Source organism: Gossypium arboreum, chromosome 3, assembly GCF_025698485.1.
Source record: "Gossypium arboreum isolate Shixiya-1 chromosome 3, ASM2569848v2, whole genome shotgun sequence".
NCBI lineage: Eukaryota > Viridiplantae > Streptophyta > Magnoliopsida > Malvales > Malvaceae > Gossypium > Gossypium arboreum.
In genome coordinates, this window is record NC_069072.1 from 136,663,390 (window position 1) to 136,681,586 (window position 18,197).

An 18,197-nucleotide genomic window follows, 5' to 3' on the forward strand; every position below is an offset into this window, starting at 1 on the left:
TCCCTTTCTCAAATTCAAGAGTTGTTGTCTTATTTTTTTAGTTCCTTGAAACTCCTCATTGAGCTTGTCCCAAGCCTGTTTTGGAGACTCACAAGCCATAATCCTTGTGAAAATCAAGTTTGACACACTATTTTGAATGCAAGACATTGTCTTGTATCTCTTAGCTCTATCACCAGAGTGTTTCTGATGTGAGCTACCGTGGGGTTAGCTCCCAAAGGTGGTGGTTCAATATCAACATTAACAACCTCCCACAAGTCAAATGCCTACAAGTAGGTCTTTATTTTCACTACCCAAATGTGGTAGCCTTCACCATTGAACACTGGTGGTGGAGCTGGAGAGAAACCAGATGAAGACATCATCTTTAAGGATTGAAAAGAGAAAGGACCCCTAACAAATCAGCTCTTGATACCAATTGTAATAACTAAGAAAACATAATAAGAGAATTTGACAAAAACTTAAGCTTTAAGCTTCGATGTCTTGCTGAACAAACAAGAAAATTTAGCCAAATCTTTGTGAACAAAATGCTTAAGTAAAGACCAAAAGAAGAAGAATTTTTCTGAAAAATTTTGTTACATTTCAATGAAAGCACAATGGCATTACATATACCAAGCAATCAGCTTGTCAAAATGAGAAATGTTACCTAAACACATACCTAACTCCACTAACTAAGTCTTGAAACTTATAAAACCTTGCTTGCACTCTTGGTAAAGTTGATTTATCAATCTATCAGCACCTAATTACATCAAGCATGTCACTAACTTAGTTCAAATCTAACTAAGCAACAAAACATTAGCTGTAATAACAAAATAGTAGCATATGCTCCAGCTGCAACTTGCATGCCTCGAACTGCCTTGGTCTACATGGAAGCTATCTTCAACAAAAACTCACCGTCTCATCACTGCAATGTTATATATAGTCTTTTAAATCTAATATATGGATTTTCTCTTTCTTTTTTTCTTTAGGCAAAACACGGCTAATTTCTATAAATTTGTTTAAATGTTTCATAATGGGAGAATCATTTGAATAAGCTATCATATTTATATTGTTTTAGATTGTTTGTCAATTTTGGAGAGCAGACTATATTTTAAGATATAATTTCTTTCATTATAGTTTATTTATTCATTTTTAAAGTAATAAAACCATTATAGAAAAAATAAATAAATTCATACAAAACAAGTGTCGGGCTGCACTACAACCCGGACCAATAGGTCCACCCATTACACTCAAGCCTAAAGCCCAACACTGGTTTGATAAAATATATAGCCCAAAAACCAAAAGAAAAAAGGACAATTTATCATACCATGCGTGGTTTTCTACTTAAAATGATTCACTGCCTCCACTTACAGGTAATGACTTGAAGCTTAGAAGGACAGAGGTTATTTCCCTGTGACAAAATAAGAAACACAAGTCAAACCACCATGAATATAACTTCTCATAAGCATAAATATTTGGGAATATTGCATAGGAAAAACAAAATCACTGTGTCACCACTCCTGCTGGTTAAATTAAGGAATTGCAATGTTGTATGATCCAAAATTAGTTTGTAACATCAATCTTATTAAAATATAAAGACTATAGTTTCAAAAGGAAATGTTTACCTGTTGACTTTGATACATGAATTCTGACACTGTCATCTAGATTTTCTGTTTCTTTTCCCATGTTTTCTGAACTTGTCAACCCATTTGTTTCCCAACTCATTCAACACTGTATATCCGATACATAGCCTAGCGACCAAACCACTACCATAACCTATCAAAAAAATTTTCCAAATTGACATAGCATATAACCATGACTGTTCCTCTTCCCCTGGAGGCGGTGGCATTAGAAGACCAACTTCATTGCATTTCTTGGACAATGGTTGACCGCATAATTTTGGATTCCCACGGTAAGAATCATTTGAAAATGTACTGAATTGGTTGCCTTGCGGTATGCTCCCTTCAAGTGGGTTGTAAGACAAGTTCAGTGCCTCTAGGAAAGTTAGAGTTGTAAGCTGTGGAGGAATTTTCCCTGACAAGTCATTCTGTGAGAGATCCAAAGACTCTAGATCCTTTAGGTTTTGAAGTGCTACTGGGATTTTGGCGGAGAAGCTATTATATGACAAGTTTAGCACTTTGAGTGACCTCAGCATTTGTATTTCTTCTGGTATTCTCCCATGGAAACTATTGTTGGAAAGGTCAAGACAAGTAAGAGTGGTTAAGATTTTCTGGTAAAACAACCCAATCCCTTTGTTGAAAATTGTCACAGAATCTTGATAGTATTGCTCTCCGATGTAAACCAGCTTAACTTTGTCGTCATTTGTTATCTGCATCATTGCCTTCAAGCTTTGCAAAAATTCAATGGATAAGTTTCCTGAAAAATTGTTGGAAGCAATGTCTAATATGCGTAGGTTTGGGAACCCATTTTTCGAGTTGAATTTTGTAATTGTACCGTAGAATCTGTTTGCTCGCAAAATGAGAACCTTCAAGGAAGGTAGCTTCTCTAACCAAAATGGAAATGTATCATGAACCATATTATTTCCAAGGTCTAGAACCTCAAGTGCTGTGAAATTGGCTAATGATGTCGATAGCCTCCCTTCCAATTTATTCCCACCTATTTTGAGTGACCTTAATCGACTGGCTTGAAGGAAATCAATGGATAGTTCACCAGAAAACTGGTTTGAAGCAATGTCCAACACATCCAAATTTGGGAAAACAAATTTATATTTCAAATGTTTAATTTGACCATAAAATCTGTTTTCCCGCAATATTAGAACCTTCAAGTAAGGCAATTTCTGCAACCAAAAAGGGAATGTATCATTCATCATGTTGCTTCCCACGTCCAAAACTTCAAGCTGAATGCATTCCGCTAATGATCTGGGCAACTTCCCTGCAAGTCTATTCTCACTAACTTTGAGAATATATAAGTGGGTTGCCTTTGAAAATTTTGGTAACATTCCACTGAAATTATTTCCTTGCAGATCCAACAAATAAAGAGCATTCATTTTACCTATGCAATTTGGAATCGGGCCGCTCAAATTGTTATGAGATGCATTGAAAATCATAAGTTGACTTGAATTGCAAATAGGTCTAGCCAAGGAGCTTTTTGAAGAAGTCAAACTCTGATTGGGTAAAAGTTGGTCCAAAGACGAGAGATGGTTATTAGCAAGAAACAGATAATGCAAACGTTTCTTCCACACCCAGTTTGGTATTGCACCACTTATTTTGTTATTTGAAAGGTCGAGTTCTTCTAAATTTTCTTGACTCTTTAAGAACTCTGGAAACGCACTTATGTTACAGAATCTCAGATTCAATTCCCTCAACATCGGGAAAGAGAAGTTTGCATCAGTTAAGGGAAGCTGATTTGGAAAATCAATCACATTGAAAGAAAGGTCTAATGATGAAAGAGTGCTCTTCCACAACCAATTAGGCACAACACCATGGATATGATTGTCAGAAAGATCCAGAGAAATCAATTTGTCTTGTCTTTTAATGACTTCTGGAAATTCAGTAAGGTTGCATAAACTTAGGCTTAGGCTCTCTAATTGGGGAAAAGTAAGACTTCTGTTGTTGCCTTCAATTAGCAAGCTTACGTTGAATAGGTCGAGACCCTTTAAGTTCTTGAGTTGGACAAACATGTCAAGCTTCATGGAACTGAAGCTATTGCTTTCGATATAAAGTCGTTCAAGACTTGGAAGTTGAAGGATTGAGTTTGGGATTGGTCCTGTTAAATAATTATTTCCTATACTTAATTCTTGAATCAAAGAAGAAGATGCATTGGGGAACTCATCGATTTTCCCAACCAATTGATTGTCTCCAAGATGCAAGGTCTTCAACGATGGAAGAGTAAATAAAGAAGAATGTATTGATCCAGAAAGCTTGTTACCTCCTAGATCTAGGTTGACCAGGTGACTAAGATTTGCTATTGAGGATGGAATAGGTCCAAAAAAATTGCAATCATCAAGCTCTAAATTTGTCAGGAACTTAAGATTTCCAATTGATTCAGGTAGTTTTCCACTGAAATTTGTATAAGAAAGCGACAAACTCTGTAAAGAGTTGTTTGCTGAAAATTCTGGCAACTGACCATTGAGAAATTCATTGATTGAAATGTCAATGCTTTGAATTTTTGGCGATAAGAAAATTTCAGATGGAAAATGGCCACTCAAATTGCAATCCATTAAACTGAGAAAAACCAAACGAGAGGAAATTTCCAAGAAATTGGGAGGTAAATAAGAGATTGGGTTCTCATCAAAGATAAGTTTGGAAAGAAAAGAGAGTCTTGAGAGTGAAGAACATAATGGACCTTTCAAACCACAGTTTGACTGACTCAACACATGCAGATTGGAAAGTACTAAAGATGTGGTTGTACACCATTTAGTACTTTGAGTTGAAATGTCAACACTATCCAAATAAAGCTCCGTGAGAAACCTCAAATTCTTGATTAATGTCTTGAAGTTTGGTTTCTCTAATTTAAGAGGTCGTTCAAGTTCGTAAGGCAATAGATCATAGCCATTATATGGGTTAAGAATGGTGTAGTATCTCAGATAACAAGAATCTTGATTGGATAGATCAAGAGAGACTAACCTTGCTAAGTATGAGATGTCCACTGGAATTTGGCCATAGAAACATGAGCTTGAAAGATTGAGATGGGTTAGATTTTGGAGTTTGTCAAACCCATAAGAATGCAAAGTGGTATTAAAGTTGTTTCCAGCAAGATTCAAGTGTTGAAGATAATGGAGATTGAAAATGGAGTGAAAACTACCGGAAAGGTTTCTGTTACTAAGATCAAGTTCAATGACATGACCAAGAGCATCACAAGTGACTCCTTCCCAAGAGCAACAATGAGTGTTGAGATCCCAAAGCTCAAATTTAGAAGAGAAAGTAAAATTAGGGGCATAGTAAAGATGATGTTGCAATTGCAGCAGATGAGCTCTCTGGTCATCAAGGCATTGCTTAGGGAGATGAGATTGAGAAAGAGAGGATGAGAAGAGAAAGAAGAAAGGTAGAAAAAGTGAAACAAGGAAATGAAGAGTCTTCATATTGGTTGGGTATGAAGGAGGATTGTGTTTGGCATACAACTTATTTATACACAAATGTGTAGTTTCCATAGAACAATATTTAGGAGTAAGGTAGGGAATGAAAGTGATTGGCATAGCATGTAATTTCTAAGTCATTTTGCCTAATCAAGACTCCACCAAAATACTGTTCCACCACTTTAGTTAAGTCTTTTTGGTCAATTCTTTTCCAACATATTAAAGCAACGGATAATTTTTTATTATTATTTAAAGCATAAATTATTTATTGTTAGTAATAGAAATAAGTTATTAAATTCACACTTAATTTGCCTTATGTCTCTCTTTTTGTTAATTTTAATTTTGAAGAATGAGATATTAATATTTTATTCATCTCGTTTTTCTTATTAATGCCAAGGTTTTAGTTTTCTTGCCCACTCCTTACTCTCTATATATAATCTTCTAAATCTAAGTCATTAAAAAGACTAATTTATAGCAATTATAATGTACTTTAAACCCATAGAATGAGCAAAGATGATAATTCAACCGATATTTTGAGTTTATATTATATATTTTAGGTGTTGAATTTTTAGAAAAAAATTGATGTTACAAATAATGTACTTTAAATTATTTTAAACTCGGGTAAATTTTATCATTTTTATATTATATATAATTATTTCTACATCATTTAATTTTTTAAATAAAAAATTACAATTTAATTTTTAAATAAGATTTTTATGGCACCAAACACATAAAATTTAACTTATAATTTGAAATCAATTTGTTAATGAGTATCGAATTTGTAAATATATTATGATTTATCAAAGAGTTAATTCACTTTACATCTCAAAATTATACATCGAATTTTAAATCATAATGGTTTAAATTAAAATTTTAATATCTTTAATTTTGGTGTACATGCTCCTTTGGTCCCTGTCAATTTTAAAATTTAACAAATTAATCTCTCTCAACAAAAATTACAAAATAATTTAAAATAATTTTTAAAATATTCATAAAAATTCCAAAATTTATATTTTTTTAAAACTATAATAAATTTTATTATTATTTTGCATTGCTTGGGGAGATGAGATTGAGAAAGAGAGGATGAGAAGAGAAAGAAGAAAGGTAGAAAAAGTGAAACAAGGGAATGAAGAGTCTTCATGTTGGTTGGGTATGAAGGAGGATTGTTTTCATGCAACATTCTGATACAAAAATTGTAGTTTACATACAACATTATTATTTTACTTAATAATTAATTCCAATATTCAAATCATTATTTACATTAAGTTGTTAATATGATTTATTGGGAAGAAACATATTTAAATTTTTACTTTGAAGCTTCCTTAAAGTTAATTAAAATGAAAGAAATGGAGACCATTCTTTTTTCTCCATCTTTATTCTATATGAATAATATTCCAAGGTTCTGATCTTTTCCCCTGAATAATGGATTAGATTATAAATCAATATCTAAATTTTAAAATATTTCAATTAAGTCCTTAATTTATCAATAATTGTCTAACTTAAATTTTTTAATATATATATTTTTATTTTGGACTAACAAAGAAAATGATAATATGAGATTTTATTAGCCTTGGTTTTAATTTTTTGGTATGCCACGAGTTTTAAAGTTGCTTCATACCCAAAGCGAAGATCAAATCATGACCCATAGATTAAGGTAAAAAGATCCTTACCATCTCCGCTTACTTTAATAATTAAAACTAAAACTAATTTGGATACCATAAATTCAAAGATTAATATTTACATCTATTCCAAATTCATTATAAATAATAATTAAAATATTTAAATCTAAATATTAGTATTCATTATCATCCAAGGACAAACATTAAAAAAGATGGGGAAAGTAATTCCGGGCACCTTTTCGGTCTTCAAGATTCAAAGGTTATGATTTCCCTCAACTTTCTCAACATATTAAAACTAATCTCGAATCGTATTAACGACATGTGATTCTGGTTGATGTCTCGTCGGGTTCCCCTTAATATGGTGTAGCGCTACCAAACAATATGTTTCTAAGAAAACATCTCGACATCTAAACTTCCAAACCTGGTCAAGACCATCCAGAATGCCCCAGAGTTTTGAATTATGAGATTTTATTGTCCTTTTAGTCATATTAATTCCAATATTTTCGTCATTTTGCTTCATCTTTATTCTATATGATTAATATTTTAGTGTTGCAATTTATTTACCCCAAACTATGAGTCGGATTTAAATTAGTATCTAAACTTTAAACTATTCTAGTTAACTATAATTAATGTTTTAATTTAAATTTTTTTAAAAATTTTTAATTTTGGACTGATAAAGAAAATGATAAGATAAGATATTATTAGACTTAGTCTTAGCCTTTGGCATCGCATGCAAATGCCTAAATCTTTTTGTCTCTTCATTGCGGCATGAAAACAATGTTTACCAAGTTTGTTAGGTCGTTGAGATTGATTGATGGTAAAAAAAGTAGTGGAAATTTTGATGATACAATGTTTACAATTCTTCTCTTCTTAGCAATTTCTTTATTCATACTTCTTTAGTTTTAATTGAAATTATGAAAAGACAAATGAGATTCACGAGATATCGTATATTATTAGCAACTTTTTAATTCTTTGAAAAAATTAATTCCAATTCCAAAAGGTTTTTTATTTCAAAATTTACCAAACCAATTGAAACCCACTGAGATTAAAGAATATATAATTATTTAAATCTAAAATATGAATTATTGCAAAACACGGGTAATTTTTATTTTTTGTGGTCTCCACAAATGGCCAGCTACCTGCACAAGGACACTGGCAAATAACCGCCTGCAGCAGTACATTCCTCGGCACCATTCCGCACAGACATGGCACCGCAGCTCTATGAGGAGCACATACTCCTCTCCAAGCTCCTATATAGCGGGATCCAATAAAAATACAAAAGGAGATGAGCACCGTCGCCGCCAGATTTGCCCATATGTTTAGAGAATTCATCAGTTATCACGCCGTAATCAATGAAATTCATAAGCCCAATAACAAGGGTGATTCCATTACCATTTTTCTGTTATTAGTATTTTTCTTAGTATTGTAGCATACCAATTCTTCCCTGCATCTGTGAAACTAGTTTAATCCTCTGTTTCATTGGATAAATTTCGCTAAAAAGTATGTGTACATTGTAATAATAGGGTGAGCTATTGTTAGCCTATGGCCAACATTGGAAAGCATACCAGATTGTAAAACGTAATTTCTTTCATTATATTTTAATTATTCTTTTTATCGTATTATTACAGACAAAGTTTAATTGAACAGCAATTTTTTAAAGTAATAAAACTATCATTTAAAGGATAAATAGACTAGTATAAAAACAAATGTCAGGCTAAACTAAAACCCGGACCAACAGGTCCACCCTTTACACCCGGACCTAAAGCCCAACACATGATTGATAAAATATAGAGCTAATGTCTCTTTGGAAGAGCAACGGATGGGAGTTGCAGCATCTGCGTCTCTTTACACAATCAGTCCAATGTCCATCAGATATGGCTTTCATCAGCATCATGCCATCAAATCTCCTCAGCTGTTAAGATCATTGTTAGGATCATTGCCTAGATTCTTCATGTACCTCATAACTGTTCATTCCATGTCTTGGATCAAGTACCTATGCACTTCAACAAGGTAAATTTGACATTGCCACTAGAACAAATACAATATGATATGATAGTGAACTTTGTCAATATATATTAAGAGAAAAAATGCTTGTAGTCATAAGAAACTATTACCATTTTTTTCAAAGATAACGTACCTCCTGACTGGACATTCCATGTCCTGCATTGTTAAATGGTAACATAAAATTACAATAGAATCTGGAAAATGAATGTCAACGCTACAAGTACGATATGATAGAGAAATTTATTTTTCAACAACTATCTTTTCAAATTAGAAAGACTAATGCTTACCAGCTAATTTTGAAACAATAATTCTGATGGAGTCACCTACATCTTCTTCTATTTCTTTTCCTACACTTTTTGAACTTGTCAACCCATTTGTTTCCCAACTCATTCAGCACTGTATATCCAATACATAACCCAATGACCAATCCACTAGCATAACCTATCAACGCAATTTTCCAAGTAGACATAGCATATAACAATGAATCTTCATCTTCCCCTGGAGGTGGTGGCATTGGAAGACCAACTTCAGTGCATTTCCTTGACAGAGGCAGCCCACACAATTTTGGGTTCCCACGGTAGGAATCATTTGTAAATGTAATGAATTGGTTGCTTTGTGGTATGCTCCCTTCAAGTTGGTTGTATGACAAGTTCAATGCTGCCAGGAAAGTTAGACTTGTAAGTTGTGGAGAAATCCTCCCTGACAGCTTGTTTCTTGAGAGATCCAAAGATTCGAGGTCTTTTAGATTTTGAAGTGCTATTGGGATTTCACTAGAGAAGCCATTGTTGGATAAGTTCATCACTCTGAGTGACCTCAGCATTTGTATTTCTTCTGGTATTCTCCCATGGAAACTATTGTTGGAAAGGTCAAGACAAGTAAGTGTTGTTTCAATAGGGTCGGAAGCGTGTAAATTATTGTACTAAAAAATTACACAAAGTTCAATTCCCAGGGAAGAGAGGTGGATCACAAGGATCTCTTAAATACCAAGTCTTTCCTTAGTCAGAATATCCCTTTTATAGTAATTTAATAGCACAATAAATACTACTATTATACCCTCAAATATTGAAAGAAAATAGGACAAGAAGGAACACAAGAGTTTTAACGAGGTTCGGTAAATTATACCTACGTCCTCGGGCACTAACACCAGATGATAACTTTACTATCTCCAAAATATTACAAACAAATAGAATTCCTTAAGAATTCTCAAATGGGAGAAGAGAAAACTAAGAGAAAGATTGGTTGGGATGGTTGAAATGAGAAATGGTTAGACCTATTTATAGTTGAGGTTTAGGGACTAACTTACAAATGGCCTAAAAAATTAGGGACCAAAATTGCAATTATCCCTTTCAACTTTAAACAACTTGCCAACTTTTTTTCTTTCGGTGCCAATTGCACCTCCCACCATTTTGACTTTTCAACACTTACCTTATTTGATTTTTCAACAATCTCCACCTTGAAGATTTGATTAGGATAATCACATCTTCACACATTTCCTTCAACTCCCCAAATTCGATAAAGCTATCTTTTGTAGTGCCTTCAAATGCGCTCGAGCGCCATACACTGAAGGTGCTCAAATTCTCAGGATGTTAATCAAGTTCAAACAATGATTAAACTTGATTGTTGTTACCACCTTGGTCATCATATCTGCGGGATTATCTGCCGGAATCTTCAAGTAGAATTTTCCTTTTCAAAGACTTCCGCACAAAGTGATATCTTACGTCGATATGCTTGGTTCTTGAATGATAGACTTGATTTTTCGCTAAATGAATAGCGCTCGATTGTCACAATATAGACTAATGTGACTTTGAACAACTCCCAAGTCTTTCAACAATCCATTAAGCCAAATAGCCTCCTTAATGACTTACAGAATCGCCATATATTCGCCTCAGTAGTAGACACATACCATCAGAGATCGAAGGTAGACTTCCAACTCACTGGGGCTTTAGCAAGAGTAAGCAGATACCCGTAGTTGAACGACGTTTATCTAAATCACCAGCAAAGTCGGAATCAACATATCCAACTACAAACCGACCAAGTGCTTCATCCTGCTCAAAACTAAACCAACATCTACGGTTTTTCAAGATACCGTAGAATCCATTTCCTGACTTGCCAATGTCCTTTTCGGGATCATGCATATACCGCTCACAACTCCAACACTTGTGAAATGTCGGGCAGCATACACACCATCGCATACATCAAACTCCCAACTGCATTAGCATATGGGACTTTTGCCATATATTCTCTTTCTTCTTGGTTTTCGGAGATAATTGAGCACTAAGTTTCAAATGAGAAGCAAGTGGGGTACTTACATGTTTAGTGTTTTCATTTACACCAAAACATTGTAATACCTTTTTCAGATATTGCTTCGATTCAAACAAAGCTTGCCTCTCTGTCTATCTCTACTTATCTCCATGCCGAGAATCTTCTTGGCCTCACCTAGATCTTTCATCTCGAACTCTTGATTCAACCGAGCCTTCACTTATCTATCCCTTTTGGCTCTTGAGCGATTAACATATCATCAACATACAAGAGTAGATAAATGAAAGATCCGTCATGCACTTCTGCAAATACACACAATTGTCATATTTGTTTCTTGTGTACTTCTGCCTTTTCATAAAGCTATCAAATCGCTTGTACCACTGCCTCGGGGATTGCTTCAATCCATATAGCGATTTGTTCAGCTTACAAACCCAATTTCTACCACCAGCATCATGTATCCTTGGCCGAGTTATATAGATCTCTTCTTCTAACTCACCATGCAAGAAAGCCGTCTTAACATCAAGTTGAGCTAGCTCCAAATTCAACTGTGCTACCAAGGCCAACAAAATTCTAATGGAGGAATGCTTCACAACAGGGGAAAATACATCATTGTAGTCAATTCCCTCCTTCTGAGCGTAGCCTTTAGCTACCAACCTTGCCTTGTAGCGAACATCTTTCTTACTAGGAGATCCATCTTTCTTTGTGAATACCCACTTGCATCCGATTGCCCTTTTACCTTTCGGTAATTGCGCCAACTCCCAAGTATTGTTCTTCAGGGGAGATTGCATTTCTTCATCCATGGCGCTTTTCCATTTATCACTTTCTAAGCTTTGCATTGCTTCTTGATAAGTGATAGGAATATCATCATCAACAACGGAAGGGCGTTAGGCCACCATATCAGTAAATCGAGCAGGTTTACGAATTTCTCTCCTTGGCCTTGCAACTGCAACTGGTTCTGGTGTACTTAATGGTTCTTGGGTCAAAACCTCTTCAACCTCTAATTCCTCCATTGTGGCTGGAGAATTAGACTTATTAACTGGGCAAATCCCCATCTGCTCAAACTCCACCTGTTTTGGAGTACACTCCACCTGCTGTGGAGTATCGCTTGTCTGAATATCTTCATCTCGCTACCTTTTTCAATGTGGCGATTCATCAAAGGTAACATCTCACATGATTATTTTCTTTGTGCTTAAGCACCAAAGACGAAATCCCTTCACTCGTAAGTGATTCCCATAAAGAGAGCTTTCTTTGCCCTCGGATCTAACTTTGACTCCTTCACATGGTAATATGCGGTGGATCCAAACACATGTAAGGAATCATAATCAGTGGCAGGTTTTCAGACCATACCTCCATAGGAGTTTTTCTTTCTAATGCAGATGATGGCAAGCGATTAACAAGATAGCGGTAGATGTCACACCTCATTAAAATTGCTTGCCCAACCCAAAGATTGGACAACATACATCGAACTTTCTCCAAGAATGTTCGATTCATACGCTCTGCCACTCCATTCTGCGTGGTGTATCCCTAAGCGTGAAGTGTCGAACAATACCATACTCTTGGCACACATCAAGAACGGATCACTTCTATATTCCCTCCATTGTCCGTCCTAAGCCGCTTGATTTTCTTGCCATCGGTTTTCAATCATAGTTTTCCATTTAAGAAAAACTCCAAGCACTTCATCTTTAGTTTTCATGGTATACACCCAAACTCTTCGGAAAAGTCATCAACAAAAGTAACAAAGTAGTGTTTTCCTCTCAACGAAAGTGTTTTGGAAGGCCCCACACATCTGAGTGAACATATTCCAAAATACCTTTTGTATTATGGATAGCGATGCAATTTCACTCTCTTTGCTTTCCCAAAACACAATGCTCGCAAAATTTTAATTTGCAAGCCTTTGCACCTTTCAACAATCCTTGCTTTGCGAAATTTGCAAGGATTTTTCATTGCATGTCCCAACTTCATATGCCACAACCGCATTGAGTCCAATTCTTTGTTGCTTGGAATCGCAATGATCGCTCCAATAACTGTACTACCTTGGTAGTAATACAAGTTATTTTTCCGATGCCCTTCAATATCACAAGTCGCCAGATGTCACTTTCAAAACCCCATCTCTCATAGTAACAACCGAACCATTGGATTCCAAGGCTCCCAATGAGATTAGATTTTCTTCAAACCGGCACGCATCAACATCGCTTAGAACTCGGTTGATCCATCTTGATTCTTTAATTGGATTGAACCTATCCCAACAGCTTTCTGAGCATTGTCATTGCCCATATAAACAACTCCTCCATTTAGTTCTACTAAATCGAGAACCACTCCGGTTAGGGGACATATGATAGGTACAACCCGAATCCAATATCCACTCATCCGAATGGAACGACGATGATGATGCAACCATGATAATTGAGTCACGGTATCATGCTTTGCAACACAAGCATCTACAGACTTTTCCTTATTCTTGACTTTGGACAATTTTTCTTCCAAAGGCCTTTCTCATGACAAAAGGCACATTCATCTTTCCCGAGTCCGGACTTTGACTTTGATCTCCCTTTTGAGTTTTCTTCCGAGTGTATGAACGACCTCGGACTACTAAAGCTTCAGATCTCGATTGAGTTTTTCTGTTTGTCCTTCTTTCTCTGTTCATAATCGTATAAGGCCGCATGCACTTCGCTCGAGATATATCACTCCTGCCATGAAGTAGAGTAGTTTCTAGGAACTCAAACTCCTCGAAAGTGACCCCAACAACATCAAAGCCAAATCTTCATCTTTGAATGTCTCATCCATATTCAAAGAAATCGATGACTAACTGATTAAATTTGGTGATGTGATCATTCATTGTGGTACTTGGGACGTAAGTGAAGCGAAATGATCTTTTCTTCAAGTGGAGCTTATTTTGACTGTTTTTCTTCAAAAATTTTCTTCAAGTGCCACCCACAACTTATTTGCGAAGTCTCCTTTGAAAAAGCATACCTCTCTCTCGAGAAAGGCATGATCGAATTGTGCCACATGCCAACCGATTGATCGCCTTCAATCTTTCTCCAGTACATCATCTGGTTTCTTTTCATCAATGGTAATGTCTAGACCTCGCTGAAAAGGGCATCTAGAACCTCACTTTGCCACATACCAAAATGGCCCGTGCCATCAAAGATCTCCACGCCAATCTTGCATTTGCAATTGTCGGTCTTGTCCACATGGACGATGTTGAAGCTCCTACACCGACCGTTTTCTCCATAATCTTTCAATATACCTAAGGAAATATTTTCGATGTGGAAGATCGTTTAAACGCAACCACAGAGCATACTACGATTAACCTTGGCTCTTGATACCACTTGTTGTTTTAATAGGTCGGAGCGTGTAAATTATTGTACTAAAAATCACACAAAGTTCAATTCCTGGGAAGAGGTGGATCACAAGGATCTCTTAAATACCAAGTCTTTCCTTAGTCAGAATATCCCTTTTATAGTAATTTAATAGCACAATAAATACTACTATTATACCCTCAAATATTGAAAGAAAATAGGACAAGAAGGAACACAAGAGTTTTAACGAGGTTCGGTAAATTATACCTACGTCCTCGGGCACTAACACCAGATGATAACTTTACTATCTCCAAAATATTACAAACAAATAGAATTCCTTAAGAATTCTCAAATGGGAGAAGAGAGAAAACTAAGAGAGAAAGATTGGTTGGGATGGTTGAAATGAGAAATGGTTAGACCTATTTATAGTTGAGGTTTAGGGACTAACTTGCAAATGGCCTAAAAAAATTAGGGACCAAAATTGCAATTATCCCTTTCAACTTTAAACAACTTGCCAACTTTTTTTCTTTCGGTGCCAATTGCACCTCCCACCATTTTTGACTTTTCAACACTTACCTTATTTGATTTTTCAACAGTAAGAATTGCCAAGACTTTTTGGTAAAACATTTCAATCCCTTTGTTAACAATTGTCACAGAGTCTTGATAATAATTCTCTCCGATATAATCCAGCTTAGCTTTTTCGTCATTAGTCATCTTCGCCATTGCCTTCAAACTCTGCAAAAATTTAGTGGACAAGTCACCTGAAAAATTGTTGGAAGCAATGTCCAAAATGCGTAGCTTTGGAAATCCATGTTTCATGTCGAATTTTGTAATTGTACCATAGAATCTGTTTGCTCGCAAAACGAGAACCTTCAAGGAAGGCAGCTTCTCTAACCAAAATGGGAATGTATCATGAACCATATTATTTCCAAGGTCCAGAACTTCAAGCGCTGTGCAATTGGCTAATGATCTCGACAGCCTCCCTTCCATTTTATTCCCACCTATTTTGAGTGACCTTAGTCGAGTGGATTGAAGGAAATCAATGGATAGTTCACCAGAAAACTGGTTTGAAGCAATGTCCAATACATCTAAAGTTGGGAAAACAGATTTATGTTTGAAATGTTTAATTTGACCATAAAATCTGTTTTTCCGCAATATTAGAACCATCAAGTCAATTTCTCCAACCAAAAAGGGAATGTATCATTGATCATGTTGCTTCCTACATCCAAAACCATAAGTTGAGTGCATTTTGCTAATGATCTGGGCAACTTCCCTTCCAATCTATTCTCACTAACTTTCAGAAATTGCAGTTGGGTTGCTTTTGAAAATTTTGGTATCATTCCACTGAAGTTATTTCCTTGCAAACCCAACCAACTCAGAGCACTCATATTGCCCAAGCAATTAGGAATTGGGCCACTCAAATTGTTATAAGATACATCGAAAGTGCCAAGTTGACTCATATTGTCCAAGCAATTTGGAATTGAGCCACTCAAATTGTTATAAGATGCATCAAAACCGCTAAGTTGACTCATATTACATAAGCAATTTGGTATTGGGCCATTGAAATTGTTATAAGATGCATAGAAAGTGCTAAGTTGACTCATATTGCATAACCAATTTGGAATTGGGCCACTCAAATTGTTATAAGATGCGTTGAAATAGAAAGAGTCTTGTGAAGAAGTTGAACTCTGATTGGGTAAAAGTTGATCCAAAGATGAGAGATGGTTATTAGCAAGAAGCAGATACCGCAAACTTTTCTTCCACACCCAGTTTGGTATTGCACCACTTATTTTATTATTTGAAAGTTTGAGATATTCTAAATTTTCTTGACTCTTTAAGAACTCTGGAAATGAGCTTATGTTACAAGATTCCATAGACAATTCCCTCAACATTGAAAAAGAGAAGTTTAAATCACTTAAGGGAAGCTGTTTTGGAAAATCAATCACATTGAAAGAAAGGTTTACCCTTGAAAGGCTGCTCTTCCACAACCAATTAGGCACAACTCCATAGATATGATTGTTAGAAAGATCTAAGTCAACCAACTTGTCTTGTGTTTTGATGAACTCTGGAAATGAACTTATGTTACATGAGGCCAAATATAATTCTTTCAACATTGGGAAAGAGAAGTTAGCATCACTTAAGGGAAGCTGTTTTGGGAAATCAATCATATTGAAAGAAAGGTCTACCCATGAAAGTTTGCTCTTCCACAACCAATTGGGCACAAAACCATGGATATGGTTGTGAGAAAGATCTAGAGAACCCAACTTGTCTTGTCTTCTAATGAATTCTGGAAATTCAGTAAGGTTGCACGACCTTAAGCTTAGTCTCTCTAATTGGGGAAAAGTAAGACTTCTGTTGTCACTTTCAATTAACAAACTTGTGTTGAACAGCGTCAGATCCCTCAAGTTCTTGAGTTGGACAAACATGTCAAGCTTCATGGAACTGAAGCTATTGCTTTCGATATAAAGTCGTTCAAGACTTGGAAGTTGAAGGATTGAGTTTGGGATTGGTCCTGTTAAATAATTATTTCCTATACTTAATTCTTGAATCAATGAAGAAGATGCATTGGGGAACTCATCAATTTTCCCAACCAATTGATTTTCTCCAAGATACAGGGTCTTTAATGATGGAAGAGTGAATAAAGAAGAATGTATTGATCCAGAAAGCATGTTCCCTCGTAGCTCTAGGTTGACCAGGTGACTAAGATTTGCAATTGACGATGGAATGGGTCCAAAAAAATTGCAACCATAAAGATCTAAATCTGTCAAGAACTTAAGATTACCAATCGATTCAGGTAGTTTTCCACTGAAATTTGTATAAGAAAGCGACAAACTCTGTAAAGAGTTGTTTGATGAAAATTCTGGCAACTGACCATTGAGAAATTCATTGACTGAAATGTCAATGCTTTGAATTTTTGGCAATAAGAGAATTCCGGTTGGAAAATGCCCATTCAAATTGCAAGACCTCAAACTGAGAGAAACCAAATGAGAGGAATTTACCAAGAAATTGGAAGGTAAATAAGATATTGGATTCCCATCAAGGATAAGTTTGGAAAGAAAAGAGAGTCTTGAGAGTGAAGAACATAATGGACCTTTCAAACCACAGTTTGACAGACTCAACACATGCAGATTGGAAAGTACTAAAGATGCGGTTTTACACGATTTAGTACTTTGAGTTGAAATGTCAACACTATCCAAATAAAGCTCCGTGAGAAGCCTCGAATTCTTGATTAATGTCTTGAAGTTTGGTTTCTCTAATTTAAGACGTGGTAAATAATAATGATAACCATTTCTCCAATAGCAATTATCTTGATAAGATAGGTCAAGAGAGACTAACCTTGTTAAGTGTGAGATCTTCATTGGAATTTGGCCGTGGAAACATGAGCTTGAAAGGTTGAGATGAGTTAGATTTTGGAGTTTATTAAACCCATATGAAAACAGAGTGGTATTAAAGTTGTTTCCAGCAAGATTAAGGTGTTGAAGATGATGGAGATCGAACATGGAGTGGAAGCTGCCTGAAAGGTTTTTGTTACTAAGATCAATGCCAACGACATGACCATAAGCATCACAAGTGACTCCTTCCCAAGAACAACAATCAGTGTTGACATCCCAGAGGTCAAATTTGGAAGAGAAAGTAAAATTAGGGGCATAGTAAAGATGATGCTGTAATTGCAGCAGATGAGCTCTCTGCTCATCAAGGCATTGCTTAGGGAAATGAGTTTGAGGAGGTGAAAAAGACAAGACAAGAGAAAGGAAGCATGAGAAGAGGAAGAGTGAAATAAGGGAATGAAGAGTGTTCATGTTTGTTGGGTGTGAAGAAGGATTGTGCTTGGCATTCAACATATTTATAGACAAATGTGTAGTTTTCATGTTTGGCATTGCAATGCCAAGCAATTTCTATGTCTTTTTGCCCAATCAATAATGCATCAAAATAATGTTCCACCACTTTAGTTAAGTCTTTTTGGTCAACCTTTTCCAGCAAGGGATAATAATAATAATAATAATAATA

The 18,197-nt window shown here is 35.6% G+C and overlaps 4 protein-coding genes across 5 annotated transcripts; all 4 read right to left on the reverse strand.

The window, feature by feature from the left end:
- Positions 1-551: 551 nt before the first annotated feature.
- On the reverse strand, positions 552-5,021 carry LOC108475344 (receptor-like protein 33). Of its 2 annotated transcripts, XR_008280450.1 has the most exons (3): positions 1,599-5,021; positions 1,301-1,384; positions 552-898 (listed from the first exon to the last, which is right to left on the reverse strand). XR_008280450.1 is itself a non-coding variant. In XM_017777306.2 (2 exons), exon 1 carries the CDS (start codon positions 5,012-5,014, stop codon positions 1,631-1,633), a length of 3,384 nt encoding a protein of 1,127 aa, XP_017632795.1. In that variant the 5' UTR covers positions 5,015-5,021; the 3' UTR covers positions 552-1,384; positions 1,599-1,630. The 2 variants fall into 2 exon arrangements, 1 of the variants encoding a protein (XP_017632795.1); XM_017777306.2 differs by having other exon boundaries at positions 552-1,384.
- A 3,929-nt stretch (positions 5,022-8,950) lies between these two features.
- On the reverse strand, positions 8,951-9,451 carry LOC108475345 (receptor like protein 22-like). Its single transcript, XM_017777307.2, has one exon. The coding sequence runs from the start codon at positions 9,449-9,451 to the stop codon at positions 8,951-8,953; it is 501 nt and encodes a 166-aa protein (XP_017632796.2).
- Positions 9,452-13,917: 4,466 nt separating this feature from the next.
- Positions 13,918-15,179, reverse strand: LOC128290619 (receptor-like protein 43). The gene is made up of 2 exons (XM_053026347.1): positions 14,766-15,179; positions 13,918-13,977 (listed from the first exon to the last, which is right to left on the reverse strand). The coding sequence occupies exons 1-2, from the start codon at positions 15,177-15,179 to the stop codon at positions 13,918-13,920; spliced, it is 474 nt and encodes a 157-aa protein (XP_052882307.1).
- A 176-nt stretch (positions 15,180-15,355) lies between these two features.
- LOC108475346 (receptor-like protein 7) lies at positions 15,356-17,989 on the reverse strand. The gene has a single exon (XM_017777308.1). The coding sequence runs from the start codon at positions 17,987-17,989 to the stop codon at positions 15,356-15,358; it is 2,634 nt and encodes an 877-aa protein (XP_017632797.1).
- Between the last annotated feature and the right edge of the window lie 208 nt (positions 17,990-18,197).